The following is a 27,494-nucleotide window of genomic DNA, read 5'->3' as shown; positions in this document are numbered from 1 at the left end:
CCCCAGCCTCCTCACCGAACGGCCATTTCCCCTCTTCCCCCAGCCTCCTCACACAATGGCCATTCATTCAGCTTCCTCCCCTCAGCCTCCTCACTAACAGCCACTGCCACCCATCCCCACACAGCCCATACATTACCCGTCCCCACAGATGTGCCTGTACCCCCGTCTTTTCTTGGACCTGCCATTACGCCCAGTGTGTCAGAGGTCCCAACTGCCCAAACTAAGGCAGGGGAGATGTGTCATACGCCCTAGGCCAACCGGGGTGGACAGTGGGAGGTCCCGGCTTGGTTTAGGGCAACACTGTCAGCTTTGCACCCCAACCTGGACCTCGGTGAGGAGCTGCAGCTGTGGTGAGTGGGGTGCAGCCGGGGGGCGGGGGGGTTGGAGGGCAGATTGGGATGGGATATATGGCGCTTATCCATCACCCAACAGGTCTAGCTGCCTATAATATCACTAACCCCCCTGGCAGGGCTAGTGACAGGCCATCAAAACTGGTGCACCCCTCTTCCCATCCCCCCACCAAATCTTGTGCAGACCCTCCCCAACAAATCTGCGACAATCCCCTCCCCAGCTCTCTTCCCCCATTAAATCTTGTGAACCACCCTCCCTTGGTCAAATCTTATGTTCCCCCTTTTCTAGCCCCTCCATCAATTTTTGTCCGCTCCCCCTTTTCAGCCCATCAAATATTGTGAACAACCCCATTGCAATCCACCTCCCACATAAAATTTTGTGCCGCCTCTTTCAAGCCCCCATCAAATTTTATTCAACTCCCCCTTTCCCCAAGCCCCAAATACTGGCATTCCTCCAAAGAGACAACCAGACATAAAAATGGCTTAGCCACCTCTCCCCTCATCACCCCCCAGCCCCTCACCAGCCCCAGGCGGTTAATATTCTGTTGTCTGCTTGTTTCCACCCCTCCCGCACCCCTCCCCCTTCCCTGCCACTGCCCCACCCCACCCCTGCAATTATGACGGACAGGTGACCATTTCCGTGGATGGTATCCTGACAACGACGGGCTACACACAGGAGGATTATACCATGCTGGGCTCAGATGACTTTTTCTACATTGGGGGCAGCCCCAACACAGCTGACCTGCCGGGGTCCCCAGTCAGCAATAACTTCATGGGGTGCCTCAAGGATGTGAGTATGCAATGACATGCAGCTGCCTCTGGGGCTGGGCGAAGTGTCTATGTCAGGGGTCGGCAACCTTTCAGAAGTGGTGTGCCGTTCATTTATTCACTCTGATTTAAGGTTTCCCGTGCCAGAAATAAATTTTAACGTTTTTAGAAGGTCTCTTTCTATAAGTCTATAATATATAACTAAACTATTGTTGTATGTAAAGTAAATAAGGTTTTAAAATGTTTAAGAAGCTTCATTTAAAATTAAATTAAAGTACAGAGCCCCCTGGACCGGTGGCCAGGATCCGGGCAGTGTGAGTGCCACTGAAAATCAGCTCGCGTGCTGCCTTTGGCATGCATGCCATAGGTTGCCTACCCCTGGTGTATGTCTGTGGGGATCCCTTGACCAGCGCTGTGATGCAGCCACCTATGGGGTGGGGTGCAAGGACTGTTTAACATCCCATAGCAATGCTGCCCAAAAGTTTAGGGCAGGAAATGCAGGAGTATCTCTTGTCAGCGGCAACTGAGGACCATTCCCATATGATCCTTGTTTGGGGGCTGGCAGGGATGGAATTTGGTGTGTGATGTAGACAATAGGAACCAGAAGGAGACCCAGGAAACTCATTACACATAGCAGCCATCAGATAAGAACAGCTCTAGATCATTGTTTACTTGAAGCCAGATTGGAACTGGCTTTTCCCCTAGAGGGAAAAGACCTTGTATTCCACCCCGCACCTCCCTGCAAGCTAGCCAATCTCCCTACCCCCTGAGCCAGCCAGCAGGTCGCTGCTGGGGGCCAGATCGAAGTTGGCACCCCCTAGAGGACAAAGGCCTCGTATCCCACTGCAGCTCTCCCCACCAGGTCGTGTACAAGAACAATGACTTCAAGCTGGAGCTGTCACGCCTGGCAAAGGAGGGCGACCCCAAGATGAAGATCAATGGGGACTTGGTGTTCCGCTGTGAGAATGTGGCAGCGCTGGACCCAGTCACCTTTGAGTCGCCCGAGGCCTACATCTCCCTGCCCAAGTGGAACACCAAGAAGACTGGCTCCATCTCCTTTGACTTCCGCACCACCGAGCCCAACGGGCTGCTGCTCTTCAGCCATGGGCGCCTGCAGCCCCCGCGGGAGGGCCGTGCTGAGCGTCCACACAAGGCTGACTACTTTGCCATGGAGCTGCTGGACGGCCACCTTTATCTGCTGCTGGACATGGGTTCTGGCGGCATCAAGATGCGGGCCAGCAACAAGAAGGTCAATGACGGCGAGTGGTGCCACGTGGACTTCCAGCGTGATGGGCGTAAAGGTGAGAGGGCTCCCCTGCCCTGCTTGCAACACCCCAGCCTATGGGGAACCCCATGCTCACCTCTGTCCCCTCATCCCCTGCCTATTGATGGAAACCCATGTCCCACCTCTGCCTGCTCCCGGTGCCCTGGCTTCCTGGAACTCTGCCCACCCACAGAGAGTGCCATGCCACCTCTGCCCTCCAGACCGTGCCAGCAAGTCAACTGCCTACAGAGACCCCCTTCTGCCCAGAACAGAGACCCCATGTGCTCACATCTACCCCCACCCATGAGGAGCCCCCAGCTGGGGTGTCTGGAGTTGTGCAGCAATGTGGCAGGGTCATGGTGCCACATGGTGGCTCTGCCGTGCATTGGGGGCTGTAGGGGCTGCAATTGGGCTTTGGATGAGGGCCAGCAGGTGAGGTGTCAGGGGTGTGGGGGGAACTGCTGAGTCACAGAGCTCAGTGGTGGCACTCAGGCTGAATTGTGCTTTGCACTTTGGGGTCAGGGAGCAAATTTGATCCTATTATAGTCCTTGCCCAAGGACCTGCCCAATAGAGAGCCCAGAGCTGTCTGCCCCCCCACACCTTTTTTTTCCCCTCTCACTGCTGATTGGCATAACGAATTGGCTGTTCATTAGCGGCTCATTAGAGAGGTGAGAAAATAGGCCCAGGAGTGGCAGGAAACAGAGACAGAAGCATCTCTTACAGCTCCCCATAAGTGGGGTGGAGGGAGAGAGAGAAAGAGATAGATGCAGTGCTGCCCCCTACTGGTTGAAATATCTCAAAGCCTGTCTAAATCGATATAATTTCTCATTTTGGCCATATGTATATGCACAGTACCTTACTGATAGGGACATGTCAGCACTGTCCCTATGTGCATATCAGCTCCCTGTGTGTATGTGTGCATTTATGTTCAACCTGTGGAACTCTTTGCCAGAGGATGTTGTGAAGGCCAAGACTATAACAGGCTTCAAAAAAGAACTAGCTAACTTCATGGAGGATGGGTTCATCAATAGCTATTAGCCAGGATGGGCAGGGATGGTGTCCCAGCCCCTGTTTGCCAGAAGCTGGGAATGGGCCAGAAGGGATGGATCACTTGATGGATTACCTGTTCTGTTCATTCCCTCTTGGGCACCTGGCATTGGCCACTATCGGAAGACAAGATACTGGGCTAGATGGACCTTTGGTCTGACCCAGTATGGCTGTTCTTATGTTTATGCATGTGCATATATGTGTGAGAATCGTGCATGTCTGAGTGAGCGTGTGTGAATTAGTGTGTGTGTGTGCATGAATGCATGGGGATGTGTAAATCATTGTGTGAGTGCATGTGTGTGAATCAGTGCATATGTATGGGTGCATGTATGTATTGTGACCTTGTTTTGACCCAAGCAGTAAGCCAAAAATTCAGTCTTGAAGGTTGTTCTAGTTAGGAGGAGAAAGTGGTGATGGATGCAAACCTGTTTATTTACAAAGAATGGACAAAGTCCTGTTTCTCTGAACAAGGCAGGAATCAAACAGAGAGCTTCTTTGCTCATAGCTCCAATCTCCTCTGTAGCCAGCACTAGGCCCAAAAGCTCTCTCTCTCTTAACTTTTTCCAAGGGCTATGCTCCCAGTGCTTTTGTGACTGCATGTGGTGTTTCCTTGCTGCCTTTTCCTTTCCTTCCTCTGGTCTTTCTGCCTCTCTCTCACAAAGACACACACCTCTACAAAGCAACACACCTCTCCATCCATATGTGCCTTTGTTTTGAGCAGTAACACCCTGTGTTTTGGTTGGAGGGCCCAATTGTTTCAGCTGCCTGGGTCACTAAAATATCTATAATGGCTTCTTACAACTATCTTAAATGAAGGGTGGTGTTTCCGCTGAATAGTAACAGCAAGGTTTATCCAGAGCCTGAAAACACCCCTCATCTTATCTTCACCCATCACCTTGATGGAGTCCAAAATGGGGACATCCTGAGCAACCCATCCCAGATAGAAAGAAAAGTAACTATTTAACAAATTACATATGATACAAGCTTAACTATTTACATATTTACAGTGTCTTTCTGTCTGGATATTTCACGTAACCAATCCCAGACAATTTTACTTCCATCCAAATCTTCTTGGAGCTTTTCTTTCCCTTCCCCATTTCCTTTCATCCACAGCCAGGAGTTCCTTTTGAGTGGTGCAGTAATTTCACTCCAGAGAACTTAAACTTTTGCTGTAATAAGCAATCATGCTCTCAAGTCCTTGATGTTCTTGTGTCAATACTGCCCCCAATCTGTAAGCACTAGTATTTGTGTCAATATGAAAGGTCTTTTGAATCACGGGCAGTCCAAGATAGGAGCAGACACAAGAGCCTGTTTGAACTCTGAAAATGCTCTGCTGACCACTGAAATGGTTTCCCTTTCTCTCCCAACCTATGCAGCATTTTTGCAATATTGGCAAACCCACAAATAAACCTTCTATAATAGGAGCAGAGTCCGACAAAACTCTGCACATCTGTGAGTGTCTGGGAAGTTTGCCAGTTCTGCACAGCCTCAATTTTCTGTTTGTCAGTGAAAATTCCCTCCTCCCTGATTGTGTGCCCAAGAGATATTACCTTTTTTTTGAAACAGCTCACATTTCTTTGAGTTCCGTTTCAGATTGGTATTCTTCAGCTTACCGCAGACCATTTGTAGATGTATCAGTTCCTGTTCAAAAATTTTAGCATGCACTAGGATATCATCTAGGTGTAACAGACAGGCTGAGAGAGACATGCCGTGTCACACCCTCTCCATTAGCCTCTCAAATGTGGTTGGTGCACTGCATAAGCTGACAGCCATCCCTTTTAATTGCCACCGGCCTTGTCCTGTGGTGAAATCTGTCTTTTCCCTGTCCTTTAGATCCTCTGACACTTGCCAATACCCACTTTTAAGATTCCGTGTGGAAAACCAGATTGAACCTGCCGCACCACCCAGAGTATCATCTGTTCATGGTAGTGGATAAGAATCTTTTAAAGTGACTTCATTTAGTTTTCTATAGTCCACACACAATCAGGTGCTGTCATCTTTTTTTCTTAATCAGCACTGTGAGTGAACCCCAAGAAATGGTTAAAGGCTCAGTTATGTCTTCCACATTTCCTCAGTGGCCTGTAAGGCCTCTCCCCTCTTTGTTACTAGTAGCCAGTGAGATGGCTGTTTAGTGGGTCATTTCCCCCCATTTCAATCTTGTGCTGGATTAGTGCAGTACAGTCTGTATCTTTGTTGGATGAGGAGAAAAACTCCTCTGATTCCTAGCCAGAAAGTCTCTCAGACTGTTCTGCTGCTTTTCATTTAAATGTATGGCACTGCACTGGAACAAGTCTAATAGAAACTCTGGGAGCTCACCTTCCCCCCACCCCCAGTAGTTTTCTTCTATACCAGCAATTACTAGATCCACTGGTTCTTTAAGTGATAGTCCCTATGGAATACAGATTGGGACCACACATCTCAAAGAACCTCTAGTTATAGGTAAGTAACCTCCTCTTCACATTTTGCACCTGTGGTTCCCTTTGTTATTATTTACTGCTTGTCAGAAACATGTAGCAGAGGAACAGACCTCCATTCCTAATTCAGCTCCACAAGAGCTTTAGCAGCTAAGATTCCCCTGAGACCCTGGGTCTCAAAACAGGTTTTAGCTACTCCCCATCTTTCTTTGCTGGAAAGCTACCACAGCATGTAGCTGTTATAATGGTTTCTCCCCCTAGGGGCAGGATGACTCCTTCACTGCAAACTAATTGCCTACAAATCATCTGTCTCACCTGAGCCAAGTATTTAAAGGGAATTTCCACAGACTGACACTTTTCCTGGCATTTATTACACAGTTATTAGCCATAAAGAAATCCAAACTGATGATTAGCTCATCCACTATCTTGGCTATCCAGACTTTTTATTCAAATTCAAGAAGTCCAACTTTGAAACCTAATTTTCAGACAGATGCATGTTCAACCCCTCTCATCCTGCCATTTGGGACCAATGAGGCAGATCAGATTTAAATCTCCTATACCTAGCCTTTTTAGCATGTCTGATCTAATAACTATTATGTTTGAGCCAGTGTCGGTCACCTCAATGCATTTCACAGCTCCTATTATACACTTAATAGCCAATTCCTATTGTTGTTTAACTGCCCAGATCTAAACAAAAACTGTGGGGCTGATCCTTGTACCCCCAGGTTTTGCCCCTCCAGCATGGTGTCTCCCCGTTTACCGAAGTGGGTGAGGAACTTTCACTAGGCACCTGTGATGCTTTGTCCTGGCCCGCTTTTTTTAACAGCCAGATTTTTCACAATGCAAACATTTAACTGAAGTGCTTCCCTTAATTTTTATGTTATTGCCAATTTCCCTTGTTTTACAAAGTGAATTTATCTGATCATTCCAAAACATCATGAGCCAGATAAGAATCTCTTTTTCCATCATGTATATTAGACACAGCTGTACTTACAGGGCTCCTGGTGATCAGCTTCCATCTTCCTCACTAGGTGAGCAGTTGCTTCCTATTTTGGTGAGCTGCTGCAAGGAAAGATTCAAGTCCTGTTGTAAATTCCACAGTCTCTCGGACTGTCTTTGGCCTCTTTTCACTGATCTTGATCTGCAAGTCCAAGTTCAGCTGAGCATCTGTAAATTGATCTGTTCCCAATTTATCTTGGAAGTCCTTTTCAGTATCTAGATATGCCAGGAACATGAGTCTTTTCAGGTCCTTTGCCAATTGAGGTGTGGTATCCTCTTTCCCTCTCCAAGGCTCTGTCTCCACTAGTGAGCTTACAGTGGCACAGCTGTACCAATGCAGCTGCACTGGTGTAAGATGGCTCATGTAGCCGCTCTATGTCGGAAGGAGAGAGCTCTCCCATCGACATAATAAAACCACCTCAACAAGTGGTGGTATCTGTGTTGGTGGGAGAAGCTCTCCCACCGACATGGCGCTGGGCACACTACCACTACTACTGGCGAAACTTATGTCACTCAGGGGGGTATTTTTTTCATACCCTGGAGCAACATAAGTTTTGCTGACATAAGTGGTAATGTAGACATGGCCTAACTCTTGGCTGTGCCTTGGACGCATTGCATTTAAAAAATAAGGGACTGTTTTCTTAGCATCCCACCCCGCCTCTCCTCCCAATATTATCATTAATTATTATTATTAATTAATTATTATTGTTAATAATTAATAAGTAGCAGTCATCTGCATTCATGGGGGTATTTCTTGCTGCTTTTTGCAGCACTCAGCAACTCCCAATCTTATTGTACAGAGGTGAAAAAATAAGGGACGTCCCTTGTAATAAGGGACTGTTGGCAACCCTACTTGGACATCTCAGAATGATGGCTGGCTTCAGTGGTGGAATCTCCATAGACGTTTTTAAGGCCCGGCTTGACAAAGCCCTGGCTGGGATGATTTAATTGGGGTTGGTCCTGCTTTGAGCAGGGGGTTGGACTAGATGACTTTCTGAGGTCTCTTCCAAACCTAATCTTCTATGATTCAAGACACATATCAAGGGATTGTATTAGATCTGGACAACTCAGTTTGTTTTCTGGGGCTAAGTTCTGTAGCACTATCAGAACTGGGCCACTCAGGCTGGCTACTAGAGCCCCCTCTCCCCCCCATTTTTGTCCATCTCAGTCATTTGTATGATGATGAACTGAGCCAAATAAGCCGGGCATTAAGTTTTTCCATCAAAGATAGTGAGTGGGTATCATGGATCCACAGATCTGGTGTTCTGAACAGCTCTGGAACTGTCCCTGGTAGGAACCCTTCAGTGTGCCAGACTCCCCCGTAGGGTCTCACTTTTTTACCAGGGTAAACCACTTGGCTTCACTGCTTCCTTCGACCAAATCTCAGGGCCTTCACCACCCCTGCTTTACGCCGTGAGCTCCCTTCAGTGAGTCCACCTGAGTTGGACACCTCAGAGATACTTGTACACCCAAAGGGAGCAATGCACTCACACCTTCAGCATCCGCAGTGACTCTTAGCCAGCATTATTACACAGCATAGAAAGTCCTTGGTTAGCATAGAGAAAAAAAAGTTACAGCGTGCTCCATTTGGGTTAGCCCAGGGCCCCATCAAGTGTTGTGTCCCCGTCCCCCCCCTTGGCTCCCACTCTATCCCTCTTTGTCGAAGTTCCTGAGCCAGTCCCACCTGCCTCCTCTTCAGTCCGTTGTTGGCCAATTGGTCAAATGCGTCTGGCTTCTTGCAGAGAGTTGGACCATCCATGGTTGTTAGTTGGTAGGTAGCAAATGTCCTGGGGGTTGGCTTTGCTGTTGTCTTCATGGACTCTCTAATAACATGGGCCTCAAACTCAAGACAGCTAGACATCAGCCACATCTGTGTGGCAGCCTGCCTGAGAGTAAACAGCCCTTTTTTACCCCTAGGTGACAATGCAGCCTATAGGGGAAACTGAGGCACGCACAGTATTCATACAAAATATTTACAGACCATTCCCATTTCATCACTGTGGGGTTTTGCATTATTGAGCTGAGATAATCCAATCTCTTCTCTCTGATTCTCTGGGGGTTACAAACAAGGTAGAAAACCCTTGTAAATGTCTGGTCTTACCCAAGTCTTCTGACTGGCCCAGTTCCACATCCAGGCCTCTGATTTCCACTGTGGCCCATGCCCTTTTGATTTCCTTCTCAAGGTGATTTCTCAGCTCCCTAAGTCCTTGCTGCAGCTCATTCTGTTAGCAAATTCCAAGTTGGCTAAAGCTTCCCTGGCCTCACCTTTCTGGTCTGTGGCAGTCAAGTTGCTGGTCACCTCATTAATCCATCTGGCCATTCCAGTCTGGGAGTGTTGCAGCTGGGCTTCCCAGTCTGGCCGAGCGCTTTGTAACTGTTGCCTCAACAAAGATTTCCTCTTCGCCTACAAGTCTTCTTCCAGCCCTTTCTGGGAAACCTCCAAATGCTGCTTTAATTCTTTTTGTGATGCCTCCAGCACTTGTTTTAGATCTTGTTTTAAATCCTTTTGGCCACCTTTGAATTCTGTGAGCACCTCCATCATTTGTTCCATCTTGGTTCAAAAGAAAGACCAGCTCACAGTTTCTCTTCTTGGAAACTGGATCCTGCTCCTGATACCAGTGTTACCCCTTTTTGACCTGAGAAATTAACTAAAAATTCAGTACACACCTAGTTGTTCCAGTTAGTAGGAGAAATTGGTGGTGGAGTCAGGTATCTATGATGCAATCCTGTTTATTTGCAAGGAATGTACAAAGTCCTGTTTCTCTGAGAAAGGCAGGAATCCAACAACAGGAGACAGTTTCTTTGCTCGCAGCTCCAAGCCCCTTTCTAGCCAGCACTTGGCACAAAAGTTCTCTGTCTTGGCTTCTTCTCAGGTCCCATTTGCAGTGCTTGCTGCCTTCTCTCCACTCCTCTGGTTTTTCTGCCTCCACATACACACCTCCACAAAGCAACAGCCAGTGAAACCCCTCCACCCACGTGTGCTTTGCATTTGTCTTTGTTTTGGGCAGTGACTCTGCCTGTGTTTGGGATGGAGACCACTCATTTCAGCTGCTTGTTCCTTAGAGTTTAAAGCCAGAAGAGACCATTAGAACAATCAGTCTGACCTCTTGATAGCTGCGGCTATTAAATTCCACTCAAATTACCCCTCTGTTGAGCCAAGTGACTTCAGTTAAACCTAAGCATTTCAGTCCTCAGGATACTAATCTGTTGTGAGCTTCAGACAGAGAACAGGAGAGACTGAGAGGACACCAATGCCTGAAGTCCCAGCAGTGGCAGGGAATTGACTAGATGAGAAGCTCAGGTGATCCCAGCAGGTGACCCATGACCCATGCTATAGAGGAGGGTGAACCCCCCCCAAAGTTCCTGCATATCTAACCTCGGGGAAGTTCCTTTCTGACCCCAAATCTGGTGATCAGTTAGTCTCTGAGCATGTCAGCAAGACCCACCAGCCAGGCAACTAAAACAGAGGATTGTCTGCACCACCTGATAGCACTGGCCCTCCCCAGGCGACTTTCTCCACCTCTGGCTGATGCTTCAGAGAAAGGTGAAAAAAAAGCCATACATTACAAGGTGTCAGGGGGAAAAAAAACTTTCGTGACCCTTTCAGGTGAAGCATGAGATTAGGTGCTAGTCATTCTCATAGTACATACATAATATACATAATCCCTAACGCCTGCTGCCATAAAGGAGCTTAATGGCTTCTTACAAACCTTAAATGAAGGGCAACAACTACACCCAACCCAGAACAACAAGGTTTAACCTGACCCCTGTTAGTATTGTGTGCATGTGTGTGGGGATCTCTCTGTGCGCACCACCTTCCCCTCCCCCCTGGGCCTTGCTGGTGTGGTGCCTGCTGCCCATGCAGCCCAGTAATGGCCTGTGGTGCCCGGCTCCCCACCACAGGCTCCATCTCAGTGAATAGCCGCAGCATACCGTTCCTGGCCAGTGGGGAGAGTGAGATCCTGGACCTGGACAGTGAGATGTACCTGGGGGGCCTTCCCGAGAATCGGCTGGACTTGATCCTACCCCCTGAGGTGTGGACTGCCTTCCTCAACTACGGCTATGTGGGCTGCGTGCGGGACCTGTTCATCGACGGCAAGAGCCGGGACGTGCGGCGCCTGGCCGAGGTGCAAAGTGTGCCCGGTGTCTCCAGCTTCTGCTCCCGGGAGACCCTCAAGCAGTGCAGCAGTGCACCCTGCCGCAATGGGGGGGTCTGCCGTGAGGGCTGGAACCGCTTCGTCTGTGACTGCCTTGGCACTGGCTACCTGGGCAGAGTGTGCGAGAGAGGTGAGGGGGTCATGGGGGCACTGGGTACCTGGGCACGGTGTGGGAGAGGTGAGGGGGTCATGGGGGCACTGAGTACCTGGGCACAGTGTGGGAGAGTTGAGGGGGCTATGGGGGGTACCGGGTACCTGGCCAGGGCATGGGAATGGTGAGGAGGCTATGGGGGCACTGGGTACCAGGGCAGGGTGTGGGAGAGGTTAGAGGGACATGGGGGGCACTGGGTACCTGGTCAGGGTGTGGGAGAGGTGAGGGGGCATGGAAGTGGTGAAGAAGGAATCCAGGAGGCTACCCTCCCCAACTGCAGGTGGGATTTCTGTGTTAGGGTCAGTCATGGGAAACATGGTGCCACCGCCTGGTTGTCTCTTAGTGAGACAGATGGACCCTGGCATCAGGACAGAGTTGGTGAAAAGCTGATTCCTCAGCTCACTGGCAGCTCTGAAAAATCAGGGAAAGAAGTGAGTTTGGGTCGAAGGGAATTGGAACTTTCCTGGAATTTTCAACCAATCTAAAAGTCGACAATAAGTCTGTCTGGGGTGGACGCAGTGGGCTGGTTGGGGACATCTTTAAAGGGCTGGACTCCTAAAACGGCTGAAGGAGGAGTATGAAGGGTTCCTCCATTATAACTTTTAGCCCCATGGTCAGCGCACTCACCTGGGATGAGAGAGCCCTGGGTTCCAGTCCCTGCTCCAACGAATGCGCAATTTATACAAAGTGACCCAGCTCCAACAGGCCAGACGGGGAGAGACCCACCCCAGAATAGCCTGTAACTAGGTATTGGGGCACTCACCTGGAGTGGGAAGACCTACGGTTAGGTCGCTGCTCCAGAGGGGGTTCCCCCAACCCAGGTGAGTGCTCTAACCACTGGGCTAAAAGTCATCCCCTCTGCCTCCAGCTGCAGTTTTGTGAATGGTACCAAAGTCCCACTATGAGCCCAGCCCCTACATTTGTTTTCTCTGAAACTATTCAGTGAAATTTGCAAAGAGTTTGAGGTTGACCGAAGCTGCGTTTTGGGATTAATAAACTATTTGCCCCAAAACCTTTGCCCAGCTCTAATCAGGACTCCTGGGTTCCATGCCTAGCTGTGGGAGGGGAGTGATGTTTAGTGGTTAGAGCAGGGAGGCTGGGAGTCAGGACTCCTGGGTTCTGCGTGGGGGGCTGGAGGAGGTTGGGATTGGGAGGAGGGGCTCTCTGGGTATTGTGGTGTAAGGCAGAACCTAACACATGTTCTCTCTCTCTCTCTCCCCCATTTCTGTTCTTTTTTTTTACCATCTCTCTCCTACCCCCATTGCCCCATCTCAACCCCCATTCCCCGTGCACCCCCACCCCTCATTACCCCCTACCCCTCAGAGGCCACAGTGCTGAGTTATGATGGCAGCATGTACATGAAGATCATGCTGCCGGGGGTGATGCACACGGAGGCCGAGGACGTGTCCCTGCGGTTCATGTCCCAGCGTGCCTATGGCTTCATGCTGGCCACCACCTCCAAGGAGTCGGCCGACACCCTGCGCCTCGAGCTTGACGGCGGGCAGATGAAGCTTACCGTCAACCTAGGTAACAGCCCCACCATCTGGGGATGCCCCAGTGCTGAGGGGGCTAACCAGCTCCCTGGGGGTCACCCCCTCCCTCTTGGCAGCCGGTTCCAGGTGTCCCCTGGGAAGAGGTGACCCTAGGGTGCACCTTTGCTGAGGGGTCAGCCCCTGCTTTGGAGCCCTCCTGCGCCCATCTGGTCTTTAGAAAGACACCCCCTTTTCCAGGGGGATTCACCTTCGCACCCATTTTGGTCTTGTTGGTGCCAGAGGGCGGCTCCCTGTCTAACATGGGACCTGCTTTCTCCACTGCGCCTGGCCAATGGGGCGAGAGGGGCCCTTCAACTCGCTGGCACCCCATTGGCTGGCAGGAGTTGGTGGGCCTGAGGGGGAAGAGCTCCCCATCTTTCTAAAGGCCTGGCAGGGTTTGGAGTGATTTCTAGCTCGCTGTTTTTAACCCTTCATCGGCGCAGACTCTGCCAGCCCAGCAAGCAGCAGCCGGGACCAAACCCCGCAACCCTTACCCCACTCTCTCATCCCCCCCAATTCTCCCAAACTCTGCCCATCCACAACCCCCCAAACCCCACCTCCACATCCTTCACTACATCCCCAGCCTCCCAAACCTCTGCAGACCCACAGACCCCCACCCTATCTCCACAACCCCCCAAATCACATCCCCAAATCCTCAGACCCCCACCCTTATCTCCATAACCCCCAAGCCCCACCCCCAAACCTCTGCAGACCCACAGACCCGCACCCCATCTCCACAACTCCCCAAACCCATCCCCAGACCCCCAAAACGCTGCTGACCCCCAGATCCCTGCCCCATCTCCACAACCCTCTTACTCCACCCCAAAATCCTGAAGATCCACAGCCCCCTGAACCAAACCCACAGCTCTCCCACATCCCATCCACCTCAGCGCAACTCCCTGTGGATACACTGCACTCCCAAACCTCACACCTCCTTCCCCTTGCCACAACTACCCTCATCTTCCTATCCCCCATGAGATTACCTCCCTTTCCCCCATGGGGTTGCCCCCTTTCCCTCCCTCCTTCATCCCTCTCCCCCCATGGAGTTACTTCCTTCCACTCATTTCCCACCCCCATGGGCTCCCCTGTTGGCTCTTTGGTCCCGTGCCTGTTTGCGCCCCACTGTTCTGTTGTGGTTGACAACGTGCGTCAGACCCAGCCGTGTAGCCTGTGGGAATGGGGCCCCCTTTCCTTTCTCCCCAGGGAACCCAGAACCTCCTGTCCACCGCAGAGATCAGGGAATGGCAAGAGCTCCCCACAACCTTCTAGGTAACAGAGGGCAGATCTGGGGTGGCACACTGTACCCCACCACTCCCTTAACCGCTTCCCTTCTGGCTATCTTGGGTTGTGGGGCACCTCTATAGTGGGACACTGATGCCCTCCATATGGACCCAAGGGATGTCCCTGTGCTGTACAGCACCCCCAGCTTCATATAATGCCCTTCCCCCAGATTTGCGGGCATTGTTGGCACCCCAGAATCTGTATATGACCCCCCATCCATGGGGTCATGATTGACAGAATCTCTGCCCCCCCCCCCACATCACCTATTCATGAGGTGCAATCAACACGCTAGAATCTCCATGGTCCTCCCCATGCCCCTTTAATTTGTTCCCCCAGTTCCAGAGGAGCTTTGAAATAGGGTCTCCCAGATAATGTGGAGGATGCCATAATGTGCCTGCCACCATAAGGAACAGTGTCCTGAGGGCCAGAGTGGGGGGACTGGGGAACCCCAGAAAGGGGGCTAAGAGCCCACCCTGAGCTGCATTTGCTAAGTAACCCCCCAAATTCCAGCCACCCTCTATAGACCCCCCAGCACCCTCATTCCCTCCAGCACCCCGTATTCTTCAGTGCTGCCCCCCCTCACAGAATGCATTGGTGCTGGGTCTAATGTTCCCTGATCTCTGCACGGTTCCAGGGCTGCCCAAGGAAGATGGAGGTGGTAGCAAGCGGGGGCAACCCAAGCTTGGCCCCCTAATCCATGCTGGGTGCAGGGGGACCCTGGTTGGGGGAGTGAAGGGGAGAGGAGGTGCCCCCCATACATCTGAGCATGAGGCTGCTCAGCAGGGGTTAATCCCTCCTTGTTTTCATCTTCCTTGTGGCACTGTTTGGGGTGCCAGGGTGGGGGAGGAAGAAGGGGTGGTCCATCCCCCACATTGCCCGCTGCACGGCTGGTGTTTGCAAGGTGGCCATTTGTCAGAGGGGTGGGGATTATCCCAACAAAGTGCAGGGAGGAGAATGAGCCCCATGAGCTGGGGGAAATTGACTGCGAACTCTGTTAAAGGTTATAAACCTTTCCTCTCCCCCAAAAAAGAGAAACTTCAGCCTAGATCATGCCTGTCACAGATCTGGCCAATCCGCTTTCTAAACTGCTTCCAAGTTAATCCACTTTCTAAAGTGGGGGTTCTGGGCTAATCCACTTTCCAAAAAAAGAACAGGAGTACTAGTGGCACTTTCCAAACCAGTTCCTACTAAACTGGTTTAAACATGTCAGCCCAGTCCTTGTAGATGGGATTCAGACTGAGCTGAGGAATTGGGTCCCAGCCCAGGTCCTGGCTCAGATTCCCAAGCCTAGCTGGCCCAACATCCTACCTTGAACTAGGACTGTAAAACTGCATCCAAAACCAGTTTGACAAACCCAGTTAGAAACCCAGTAAACCGGGACCTTTCCGTGACCCTGTTTTTGGTCAGCTTTCTCATCCCACTCCTCATTGCCCCCCCCCAACAGTGCCAATCTGCTTCCTAAACCGGTTTAGGCCAGTTTCCTTTATAAACCAGCTCAGGCCAATTCCCTTTAACAAACTAATTCAGGCCTACAATCCCTTCAAGTGAGGACACAGTTATAGCAGGATAAAGGAGCCTTACGACCTGTCCACATGGGGAAATTTCCCAGCATAGCTACCGCGGAATGGTTATTAATTGTTAATTATTAACTCCCAGTATGGACACTCTGTTCTGGAATAAAAGTGATTTTATTCTGGGATAATTACTCCGCTTGCCAAGCTCTGCCGGGGAATTTCCCCATGCGGAAAAAATCTCATATCAGAAAAGCTTATTCCCTGCCCCTACAGGAATAGCTATGCACTTTTATATTGGTACAACCATGTCCACATTAGGCAGCACTGTTCCGCTTTAGACTGGGGAAGCTAAAGCAAGACAACTTGTGTGTGTAGCCAAGGCTGGAGATTGGCAACTCTTTAGGAGCAGGGACTGGCTTTTTGTTCGGTGTCTGTCCAGCACCTGGCACAATGGAGCCCTGCTGCATCATTAGAACGACTGTTTATGACTTGAATTGCAGAAGTGCCTGTGAGCCCCCATCTTGGTTGCACCAGATGCTGTACAGACACAGTCCAGTTATCATACGCAACAAGAAATGATGCAGCCCCACTGCTGTCCAGGAAGATAGTTTGGGGCTGTAGGTGGGATACTTTTAAGGGACCAGTTCCTACCAAATTTGGGGTCCCCTTCCTCAGTGTGAGAGGTTTCCATTCCCCTGGGCTCCAAATGGCCACCTTGACCCGCGTCTGTCCCCGGATGGTGGGCTGTGAATTGAATGGTTGTTTGCAGAAGTAACTTTGAAGGATGTAAAACTGTTGCGTTCTCTTCTCTCTCCCCCTACCCCCCCATCACCCTGGCCCCCGTCTCAGACTGTGTCAGGATAGGCTGTAACCCTAGTAAGTCACTTCTTTACCTTCGGGGTTTTTATTTCATGTTCTCTCTCTCCTGCTCGTTAAATGAACCGGGTGAATTTTGGGGGTCAATCCTAATGGAAAGGTGACAGGTGCTGTATGACTGTAGCTGATTTGCTATGACACTGCACAGAAGAGGTGGAGGGGCTGGGACTCCTGGGTTCTATTCCTGGCTCTGGAAGGGCAATGGTATCTAGCAGTTAGCGTGTGTGGGCTGGGAGGTTTTCAACTCTGCGAAGGGAGCGGGTATAGGGGTTAGTGCAGAAGGACTGAGTGAGAACTCCTGAGTTCTATCCTGGCTCAGGGAGAGAAGTGAGGGCTGGTGGTTAGAGCAGCAGACTGGGAGTCAGGGCTCCTAGGTTCTATCCCCAGTGCTGCCCATTTTAGGGTGTCACCTTAAAATGAGTCACTTCACTGCTCCTTGCCTCAGTTTCTCCTTGCCTCAGACTAACTGCACCTGCCCTGTATGTGCATGTCCGAGCTTTATACCCCTACTGCATGTTTGATGCTTACAGAGCCTCATATAGGGTGGGAGGGTTGGCTAGGAATTGCCCTGCACCCCATCCCCACCTGGACCTGGAACACCCCAAGAAGACAGGACCTGCTATTTCCCCCCCACCCCATGCCTTGGCCCCTCAGGCACTGTTGACACACTACCCTCCTCCCTGCAGCCTGTTTGCACCACTGCCCCTGCAGGCTGGATTCAGAAACACACTATGGGGTGTCATAAGCCCTCCTACTGCAAGCAACTGATGGGGAGTCTCTAGTTCATGGTTCTCGCCCTGTCCAGCATGGAGCTGCTCAGCAAATCTGGGGTAGGGGCAAATTAAACACACACACCTGTGTCCCCACAGGTGAGTGGCAAAGCCCTGGTGGTAAGTGACTGGCACCTTGCTTTGGGATGATAGGTGCAGGGCACCACAGCACCTTGGTCGTTTCTGTGCCCACAACACACACCACATGCACAAGCCTCACATGGTTACATAGACTCACCCAGCCACACCACAGTCTGCCCCAGACACACACAATCAACTACACACACAAAAACACAAACTTTCACACTTACCACACATAAACAAAGAGATTCACACAACCACAATTGCACCAAACCACAACACCCCCATGCAGCAGGTCTCATTCACTCACGTAGATGGCAATGCACACACACTGAGGAGAGTAGGTCTTACTCCTTCCAGCAGGGGGCAGCATGCACGCACACATACACACACACCCAGCAGGGGGACACTGATATGCACACTGGCCAGGGAACAGATCCAAATGCATGTTTGCATGCCAGTTGGGGGAACATTGTACCACACAAAGACTGTTGGGGTAGGCACCGATTACACATACATGTGTGCCAGCTAGGGTCTGTGTCACACCATTACATACATGCATGTGCTGGTCAGAGGGGCACACCATTACATGTGTGCCAGCTGTGGTGCGTTTCACACCATTACATGAATGTTCCATCCAGGGGAGTACACCATTACATATACATGTGCATTGACTGAGGGGCACACAGTTACACGCATGTGTGCGCTGGCTGGGAGGCACATGGTTACACCCGTGTGTATGCACTGGCTGGGGGGCACACAGTTACACACGTGTGCACTGGCTGGGAGGCACATGGTTACACACATGTATGTGCTGGTTGGGGGCACACGGTTACATGTGTATGCGCTGGTTGGGGGCACACGGTTACATGCACTGGCTGGAGGACACACAGTTACATGTGTGAGTGTGCTGGCTGGAGGCACGGTTACACGGGTGAGTGCGCTGGCTGGGGGGCAGCCATGGTTACTCTCACGTGTGCTCAGGGCTGCACTCGTGCCAGCAGTGACATGCAGCCCCCAAGTGTGATGCATCTCCTGACAGCGAGGAGCTCCACCCCTTGGACTCAGGTGCGTAGATAGGCCAATGGCATTTCATTGGCTAGAAAGGGGTGGGGCCCCATGGTGGGGATAAGCCCCAGCTCTTGTGCATGTGGGTTCCTAGCGTGTTGGGAAGAGAACACCTAATCACAACTCACCCTTGTGCCAGGCAGGTGAAGAATTTACTATCAGCTCATGGAAGGGGAAGCTGAGACATAAGGAGGGGAAGTGACCAGTCCCCAAGATCACAGAGATAGCTGGGGAGAGAACCCAGGAGTCCAGGCTCCCAGTCCCAACACAGATTTCCATGTCTCCCATATAGTCCTTGATCTAAATTGCTGAGTTGCTACCCCCCCCCCCCCGCCGGGTCTGGGAAATCCAGCCAGGATTCACCCTGACAAAGAGTCCCAGGTGTTTGGTGGGTGGGTTCCAGCTCCAAATTAGCCCTAGAATTGGGAGGAGAGCCAGGGGTGGGGGAGGATGATGGAGGTCTCTACACCATGGGGCAGAGACTTAGTGCAGAGAGGTGTGTGGGTGAAGGGAATATGCATGGGTGAGGGTTGGGAGTGGGTATGAGGAGGGGGAGTAGGGATGATGATATGTGGAAAGGTGGGGGGTGGGGAATGAGGTGGGGTGGCTCTGGGGATGGGGGGAACACAGAGGTGAGGATTGCAATATGTAGAAAGGGGCTAGGGATTGGAGGGGCAGTGATTAGGGGTGGGATGAAGGAGTGTATTTCCTCACTGCCTCTCCAACCCCCATCCCTAGATGTGAGGGGATCCCCATCCCCAGGTGCGTTGTAGCCCCCAGGGCGGGGAAGGAAAGGTCTCCGGGGTGGGGAAATACAATTGGGCCTCCCTCCCCCAACTCAGGTGAGGAGGGGGCTCTTTTGCTTTGGGAACCTGTGGGAGGTCAGAATCCCTTGAACAGCCCCCCCATCATTCCCTGCCCTCCCCAGAGTCCTTTAATCCAACCAGCAAAAGGATGCCTCCATTGCTGGATGAGGAGCTGCAGAGTCTGGGTTTCCCCACCAGGTGGCAGAACTCACCTAAGCAAGCCTGATTTACCTGGGCTAATGGCACTTAGGGCAGCGTCCGCCTGCTAACGCAATAGCTGATGCACTGTGCCCAGCAGCTGGGGGAGTGTGTGGAGAAGAATATTTCCCATTGTCATCCACCTGCCCCCTCAGAAATGAATAATCTAGGCCCAACCACACTTCAGAGTATAAACAATAACGGACTAGCCATATTCGCTGTAAACCTGGGCTGATTAGCCTCCATGCAATGAACGTAGGTCCATCTGCAATACAAATACATAATAATTAGCCCATCTCCCTACCCAGCTGGGGGTATCAACCCCTGTGCAATTAATAACATGCATAATAATTAATGAACCACTTCCTTAGAGAACTTGGATTGTTAGAACCATTCAATTAATATAGGTCCTACTCCAATACAGATAGCTGCTGATAATTTAGTCCCTCCTCTCCCTATGGATCAAGAGTTGTTAGAGTCCCTGCAATTAATAACATAGGCCAGGGTTGCATGACTGGTGGCCATGATGGGGCTGTATCCAGCCCATCAACCAGGAGACGGCTCCCTGGCCCCTGCTGGAGGAAGGAAAATGTGTCCCTGGGCAGGGGCACAAACTCATCTGCCTTCCCACAGATTGTGGAGCTGAGCAATGGCGGGCAGACGTGTGTGAGGTGACACCGTGCAGCGCGGGGCTGTCGCTGCAGGACTCACTGCTCTGGCGCATGTTCTTACAGCAGCAGGGACCACTTCTTCCTGGACCACACCAGCCAGCCAGAGGGGCTGGTGGGGCCTCTGCTACCTTAAGTTGCCCATCCCTGCATTAGGCCCAAAGTAGAAATACCATAATTAATTAGCCCCTCCCCTATGTACCTGGGGATTATTAGCCCCCATGCAATTAATAATATGCAAAATACTAATGAACCATTCTCCCAGAGACCTGGGGTTGTTGGTGCCTTGCAATTAATGTTGGTCCTACTGCAATACAAATAATTAGCCCTTTTCTTCCCCGTATACCTGGGATCGACACCCCATGCAACTAATATGCCAATTGATTAATTATCCACTACCACATGCAATTATTATGAATACTAATTTAGGTCCTTCCTATATAGCTGTGTTTATTAGCCCTCATACAATTAATAATAATGAACCATTCCCGCACAGACCTGGGGTGGTTAGAAAGCATGCAAATAATGTAGGCCCTACTACAATAGAAATGAGTCCCTCCTGTCACCACATCCACCCGGGTATATTAGACACCCATGCAGTCATTAATAGGCATGGTGATAACTGTTAAATAGCCACATCCTCCCGTGCAGTGACCTGGCATTAACCCTCCCATGCAATGAATTAGTTGCCTAATGGTAATGATTCATTAGCCACTTACAGGCTCTCAGCTCTGCCTCCACCCTGCTCTAAGCACACCTGGATGGGGAGGGGGTGATTCAGGAGAGGGGGGTCTCTTAGCAGCTGGCTGTTTATTGGGTCACCCCTACCAGCTAGCGGTGACTGAGAAGATGAGGTGCTAATGGGGGGAGGAATAGTGGGTTAGGATTGGCCATGGGTATTACTTTTTTCCTAACCTGTGGTTTGAGGGGTCACCAGTTCCCCATTTCTGACCTGGGGGGTTTCCTTGGAGATGCAGGGATGGATTTCAAGATGATCTGTCATTTCACTTGTTTTCTTGCTGATTCACTTGCTCACCAGCAGGTGGTGATACACACACACACACATTCTCCAGTAGCAAGCCTCATTGTTAGTCTTGGTCCCTGTGTGTGAGAGACAAAGAGACTAGCAAGGTGGAGAGCTGAATAGAGCAGTGGGTGTGCTCTGGGCTGTGTGTGCAATTGCACCTAGCAGTAGAGTGCAGTGGGGTGTAGGTGTGCTCAGGGCTGTGTGTATGCAATTATACCCAGTAGGGTGTGTGTGTGTAGGTGTGTTCAGGGCTGTGTGTGTGGTTATACCCAGCAGGGAGTTGTAGTGGGGTGTGCTCAGGGCTGTGGGTGTGTATGGTTACACCCAACAGGGGGTTGTAGTGGGGTGTGGGTGTGCTCAGGGCTGTGCATGCAGTTGGAAGCTGTAAGGTTTGGGCCTGAATTTCCAGGGGAGCTGTTTTTTCCCAACGCTGAGCCAGAGTTTCCCCCGAGCAGCTGTCACAACCTCTCCAGGGTACGGGCACCATCCCAGTGTAGCAACTGCAGAGCAGGAGTGCAGTGCGGTCAGGACTTGGGAGGAATGGAGGGAGTGATGAACTACCCCATTGTGGGGAGGGATAGCTCAGTGGTTTGAGCATTGGCCTGCTAAACCCAGGGTTGTGAGTTCAATCCTTGAGGGGGCCACTTAGGGATCTGGGGCAAAATCAGTACTTGGTCCTGCTAGCGAAGGCAGGGGGCTGGACTCGATGACCTTTCAAGGTCCCTTCCAGTTCTAGGAGATAGGATAGGATATCCCTCACCCATCCCCCTGTGCACTCTTTGCCCTCAGGGAGTGTATGGGCTCTAGGAGGGTGGGGTGTATATTGGGGGCCTGTATAATCCCGGCCTGTTGCCAGCTGGGGCAGTCTGGCGGGGGGGTGGGGTGTCTGCGTGGGTTCAGTGTGTATCTAGGAGGGAGTGGGGAGGGCGAGATGCTACCTAAGTTGCTATGGTATGGGGGAGGGAAAGCTGGGGGGGTGTTGCCAGCTGGGTGAGTATTGGAGGTTGTGTGTGTTCAGGATGTATCCAGACAGGCAGGGGAGGGGCTGGCACCTGGGGGCTGTCTAGGCCTTGTGCCCATTCCCCCGACCCCATTGGAGCACTAACCCCCTGTGCTGCCCCCCTCCCCAATTCAGGTAAAGGCCCCGAGACCCTCTTCGCTGGCCACAAACTCAACGACAATGAGTGGCACACAGTGCGGGTTGTGCGGCGCGGGAAGAGCCTGCAGCTCTCGGTGGATAACGTCACCGTGGAAGGTACGTGAGGACCCCAGACTGGGATAGTAGGAAGCTGAGGGGCACTGGCAAGGCTGGGGTGGGGAGAGCCCAGGGCTGGGATAGCAGGGGGCTGAGGGGCACTGGCAGGTCTGGGGTGGGGGGAGCCCAGGGCTGGGATAGCAGGGGGCTGCCAGTTGGGATGGAGGGTCACCGGCTGGGGTGAGGGCACAGGTCTGGAGTCTGCCCCCGTCCCACCCTGGTGTGTAACAGTGCCCTGCCCCCCTCCCGCTCCAAGCAGGGCAGATGGCCGGCGCGCACACCCGCCTGGAGTTCCACAACATCGAGACCGGCATCATGACAGAGCGCCGCTTCATCTCCGTGGTGCCCTCCAACTTCATCGGGCACCTGAGCAGCCTGGTGTTCAATGGGCTGCCCTACATGGACCTGTGCAAGAATGGCGACATCAGCTACTGCGAGCTCAATGCCCGCTTTGGCCTGCGCAGCATCATTGCCGACCCCGTCACCTTCAAGAGCCGCGCCAGCTACCTGGCGCTGGCCACGCTGCAGGCCTATGCCTCCATGCACCTCTTCTTCCAGTTCAAAACCACCGCCACCGACGGCCTCATCCTCTTCAACAGCGGCAATGGCAACGACTTCATCGTGGTGGAGCTGGTCAAGGGGTGAGATGCAGCCCCTACCTCCCCACCCCAGTGGGCCATGGGCCTGCCCCGGCCTGGGCTCCTCGCCCTGCCCGCTAGGCAATGGGCCCTGCCCCAGGGAGCAGGCCTAGTGCCCAACCTCTGAGCCATGTGCTATGTCCTCTGGGCCTGCTGCATCCTCAGGCACAATGCTCCTCTGCCCTGCCCACTAGGGTCTTCTCTCCACCCCACTGCCCTGCCTCCTGCCTCTCTCCCTGCCCCTCACAGGGAGCCCTGCCCTCACTGACCCCAGCTCTGCCTCAAGTGCTGCCCACAGGGCGCTGGGCCTCACACAGGGGCCTAGGTCTCCTGCCCATTATCCTGCCCTCTGGGCACACGCTCCTCCCGCTGCTCTGCCAACCAGCCCATCTGCCCACCCCCTCACGCTCCACTGCCCCCTCCACACAGGTACATCCACTATGTCTTCGACCTGGGCAACGGGCCATCGCTGATGAAGGGGAACTCGGACAAGCCAGTTAATGACAATCAGTGGCACAATGTAATCGTGTCGCGTGACACCAGTAACGTCCACACGCTCAAGATCGACTCCCGCACTGTCACCCAGCACTCCAACGGTGCCCGCAACCTGGACCTCAAGGGTGAGCCACGCCAGCCGGCGCTGGGCCATGAGGGCACCCGGGGCACACTCCCCTCACAGGCAGTGCTGGCCCCAGCATGGAGCTAAGAAGGGCTGCACTGCAGGGTGCGGGGGGTCGGTATGGGGGGCTGCACTGCAGGGTGCGGGGGGTCGGTATGGGGGGCTGTGCTGCAGGGTGTGGGGGGTCAGTATGGGGGGCTGGGCTGCAGGGTACAGGGGGGTCGGAATGGAGGGCTGTGCTGCGGGGGGGTCAGTATGGGGGGCTGCGTTGCAGGGTGCAGGGGGGTTGGAATGGGGGCTGTGCTCTGGGGGTGTTGGTGTGGGGGGACTGTTACAGGTTGCAGTGAGGGGTCAGTATGGGGGCAGGGCCGGTGCTTCCATTAGGCGACCCTAGGCAGTCGCCTAGGGCGGCAGGATTTGGTGGGCGGCATTTTGCCGCCCTCAGCGGAAATTCAGCGGTGGGGGGTCCTTCCGCTCTGGGTCTTCAGCGGAAATTCGGCGGCGGTTCCCGGAGCGAGTGAAGGACCCGCCGCCGAATTTCTGCCGAAGACCCGGAGCGGAAGGACCCCCTGCCGCCGAATGCTCAGAGGAGGAGCGCTGCCGCCTAGGGCGGCAAAAACCTGGCGCCGCTCCTGTATGAGGGGGCTGCGTTTCAAGGAAGCAGGGGGGCAGTGTGGGGGGGCTGGGCAGCAGGGGTGTGGTAGTGGGGCGGTGGTGTGGGGTGATCTCCCCATGCAGCCAGAACTGACTGTATCTCAGATTGGATTGTTTTGCTGAAGCTCCCCAGCAGTGTCCATTGAGTTTGGAATTTTGCCTCACTTCCTGTCTTAAACTGCTGTGTGGATATGAAAAGCCATGCGCCCCACCCCAGAGGTGGCTGCATCTCAGCACTGGCAGGGGCGTCCCTGACTTAGACTGAGCCATGCACTGGGGTTGGTATTCCTGCAAGCGAAAGGACCCAGAGGATCCTGTCCATTCCTTCACCCCTGTGTGCATGGATCACTCAATCGGCCGGGAGCAGGCTGGCGCTGGGGGGCTGTCACAGATCCACAGGCTCCAGGCTGCGCCCCCAGCTTTGTGGAGGAATCCCTTCGCTGCGCCAGACCCCAGGGCTCTCACTCTTCCTCCAGGGTGGGCCACGCAGCCTCCCGCCTGCTGAGACTGACCCTATGTCTGTCTGCCCGCCTCGGTAGCTCTCAGGTGGGAGCTCCCAGCTTCCTCCAGCAGGCAGCGCTTCTCCCCCAGCGCCCCCTCCAGTCCTTTCTTCTCCAGCTGGGATCTCGGCTCAGCTTCCCTGCTGGGAGGGTGGATCCCTGAGTCACTGGGGCTGGCCTGGTCTCTCTGGCCCCTTGTTCTGGGTCGGTTACAGCTAGTTCCTGGAGGGCTCTATTCATTCCACCCAGACAGGAAGGTGACACTCGCCCCCGTGTCCCTTAGGGCTTGTCCTCACTAGAAAATTAGGTTGGTTTATGTACATCGCTCAGGGGTGTGAAAAATCCACAATCCCTGAGCCCGTAGTTAAGCCAGCCTAAGCCCTGGGCTACACTACAAAATCATCTCAGTATTACTATGTCACTCAGGGCAGTGGCGTAGCCAGCTTTTAAGAGGAGGGGGAGCAAAGATAAAAAAGGCACCATCCCTTGGCTCCTCCTCTGGCCACGCCCCCTTGGCTCCTCCTCCGGCCGCACCGACCCTCCCCCTCCATGGCTCCTCCGGCCCTGCCGTGCCACCCCTGTGGCCCCCCCCTCGCTCCTCCGGCCGCCATGCTGCGTCCCCTGCCCCGCTCCTCCGGCCACGCCCGCCGCCCCCCCATGGCTGCCGGCTGCGTTGTGGGCCGCCAGCCTGGGCGCCCCCTCGCTCCTCTGGCCGGGCCGCCAGCCTGCGTCCCCCCTCGCTCCTCCGGCCCGGCCACGGCTGGCGGGCCGCGAGCCTGGGCCCCGCCTCGCTCCTCTGGCCCGGCCGTGGCTGCCGGGCTGTGCTGCGGGCCGCCAGCCTGGGCCCCCCGCCCCTCCTCGCTCCTCCGGCGCGGCTGCAGCTGCCGGGCTGCCAGCCTGCGTCCCCCCTCGCTCTGACCTCCGGCCCGGCCGCGGCTGCCGGGCCACGCTGCGGGCCGCCAGCCTGCGCCCCCCCTCGCTCCTCCAGCCGCTTTTGGAAAGGCAGGGGAAGCGGCTGCTTCCCCTGCACCTTGCTAGCTACGCTAGTGACTCAGGGTGTGAATAATCCACACCCCTGCGTTGCTGTGTCCGCAGGAGGGCTACCCCCTCCACAGAGCTACTGCCTCTTGCAGAGGTGGAGTAACTACGCCCATGGGAGACGTTCTCTCCTCGACATAGGAGCATCTTCTCTTAAGTGCTACCGCCGTGCATCTGCACCAGTGCAGTGTTTTAAGTGTAGACCTGCTCTTAGTCCTTTCCCCCACACTGAGTAACAGTGCAGCATATAGGGGAAACCAAGGCACACACAAGGCCATGTCTGCACTGCCACTTATGTCACTGAGGGGTATGAAAAAACCACCCCCCTGAGCAGGGCCGGCTCCAGGTACCAGCGAAGGAAGCAGGTGCTTGGGGTGGCCAATGGAAAGGGGCGGCACGTCCGGGTCTTCGAAAGCAATTCGGCAGCAGGTCCCTCAGTCCCTCTCGGAGCGAAGGACCTGCTGAATTGCCACCAAAGAATGAAGCGGCACGGTAGAGCTGCTGCCGAAGTGCTGCCGATTGCGGCTTTATCTTTTTTTAGGTTTTTTTTAGTTTTTTTGCTTCGCTGCTTGGGGCGGCAAAAAAGCTGGAGCCGGCCCTGCCCCTGAGCAACGTACGTTTCGCCAGCATAAGTGGTAGTGTGCACAGCGCTGTGGCAGTGGGAGAAGATATCACCACTCATTGAGGTGGCTTTATTATGTCGATGGGAGAGCTCTCTCCCATCGGCACAGAGCAGCTACCGGAGCGCTCTTACATCGGTACAGCTGTGCCGCTGTTAGACATGGCCTACGCGACTCACAAAAATAGTACCCAAAATTCCCACTTTGTCATAGCCTGCACCCCAGTGAACCTCCAGCACTACCCCCATCCCAAAACCCACTCAGCACCACGCCATTGTGGTGCTGGGGTTCATGGGGTCAGGGCAGAGGTGAAAGTAACTTACAGGACTTACCGGTACAGGCAAGTCGAATCTTAGGCGCATTTAACATGCGCGAATTCAGCTTTGCGCGGTCAGCAAAAACGGGAAGAAAAAAAGAAAAACAACAATATAAAAACTGCATCTGTAGTGCGGGCGATTCTGCCCGCCATTGAACTCAATGAGTGTTTCACTATACGCGGTTTTCGCTTTACGCGCTAACCGCGGAACAGAACCCCCGCGTAAGATGAGACTTGCCTGTACTGCCGGAGTCCTGAGGGGGGCATGGCCTCATCAGGAAGAGGCGGGGCCTTTCAAGATTTAAAGGCCGTGGGGCACCGGCTGTGGCTGGGAGCCCCAGGGCCTTTAAATCAACCCGGAGCTCCCAGCTGCAGAGGTGGCTGGGAGCCCCCGGGGCTCAGGGGGAAATTAAAGGGCCCCGGCCACCGCGGAGCTCCGGGTCCTTTAAATCCCCACTGCAGCTCTGGCTGCCGGAGCTGCGGGCGGGATTTAAAGGGCCCGGAGCTCCTGCCGCTGCGGGGAGCCCTGAGCCCTTTAAATCCCCGCCGCGGAAGCCGGTGCGGTCCGGCATGGCGTAGTGGCTCTTGCCGGTACGCCGTACCGGACTGTACCGGCTTACTTTCACCTCTGGGTGAGGGCAGGCCTGGGGTGATGGCGGGAGAAAGCGAGTTGATTGTGGCACTGGGAGACTCACGGAGTAGGAGCAGCCCTGGGCTGATGGGGTGGGGAGAGGGGTGCTGATTGGGGCACTGTGGGCTAATGGGGTGGGAGCAGTGCTGGGCTGATGGGGCGGGGAGAAGGGGAGTTGATTGGGGCACTGGGAGACTCACGGGGTAGGAGCAGTGCTGGGCTGATGGGGCAGGGAGAAGGGGAGTTGATTG

General features: G+C 53.5%; 1 protein-coding gene across 11 annotated transcripts in view; it reads left to right on the top strand.

Moving 5' to 3' along the window:
- The window catches only part of NRXN2 (neurexin 2), a 305,564-nt gene that overhangs the window by 132,310 nt on the left and 145,760 nt on the right, over positions 1–27,494 (top strand). For 5 of the 11 annotated variants that reach the window (XM_026650363.1, XM_026650358.1, XM_026650359.1 and 2 more), the window contains 8 exons: positions 979–1,140; positions 1,981–2,419; positions 10,747–11,130; positions 12,475–12,678; positions 16,328–16,354; positions 22,108–22,227; positions 22,484–22,868; positions 23,295–23,485. In XM_026650363.1, the coding sequence (XP_026506148.1) occupies positions 979–1,140; positions 1,981–2,419; positions 10,747–11,130; positions 12,475–12,678; positions 16,328–16,354; positions 22,108–22,227; positions 22,484–22,868; positions 23,295–23,485 (1,912 nt within the window). The remainder of the gene's footprint in view (positions 1–978; positions 1,141–1,980; positions 2,420–10,746; positions 11,131–12,474; positions 12,679–16,327; positions 16,355–22,107; positions 22,228–22,483; positions 22,869–23,294; positions 23,486–27,494) is intronic. The other 6 variants (XM_026650366.1, XM_026650360.1, XM_026650365.1 and 3 more) reach the window with 3 other exon arrangements.

Source organism: Terrapene carolina, unplaced genomic scaffold, assembly GCF_002925995.2.
Source record: "Terrapene carolina triunguis isolate 2854851 unplaced genomic scaffold, T_m_triunguis-2.0 Scaffold89, whole genome shotgun sequence".
In the NCBI taxonomy this organism is placed as follows: Eukaryota; Metazoa; Chordata; order Testudines; family Emydidae; genus Terrapene; species Terrapene triunguis.
Note: the sequence above shows the minus strand (reverse complement) of the source record. Positions and strands in the feature narration are given on the sequence as shown.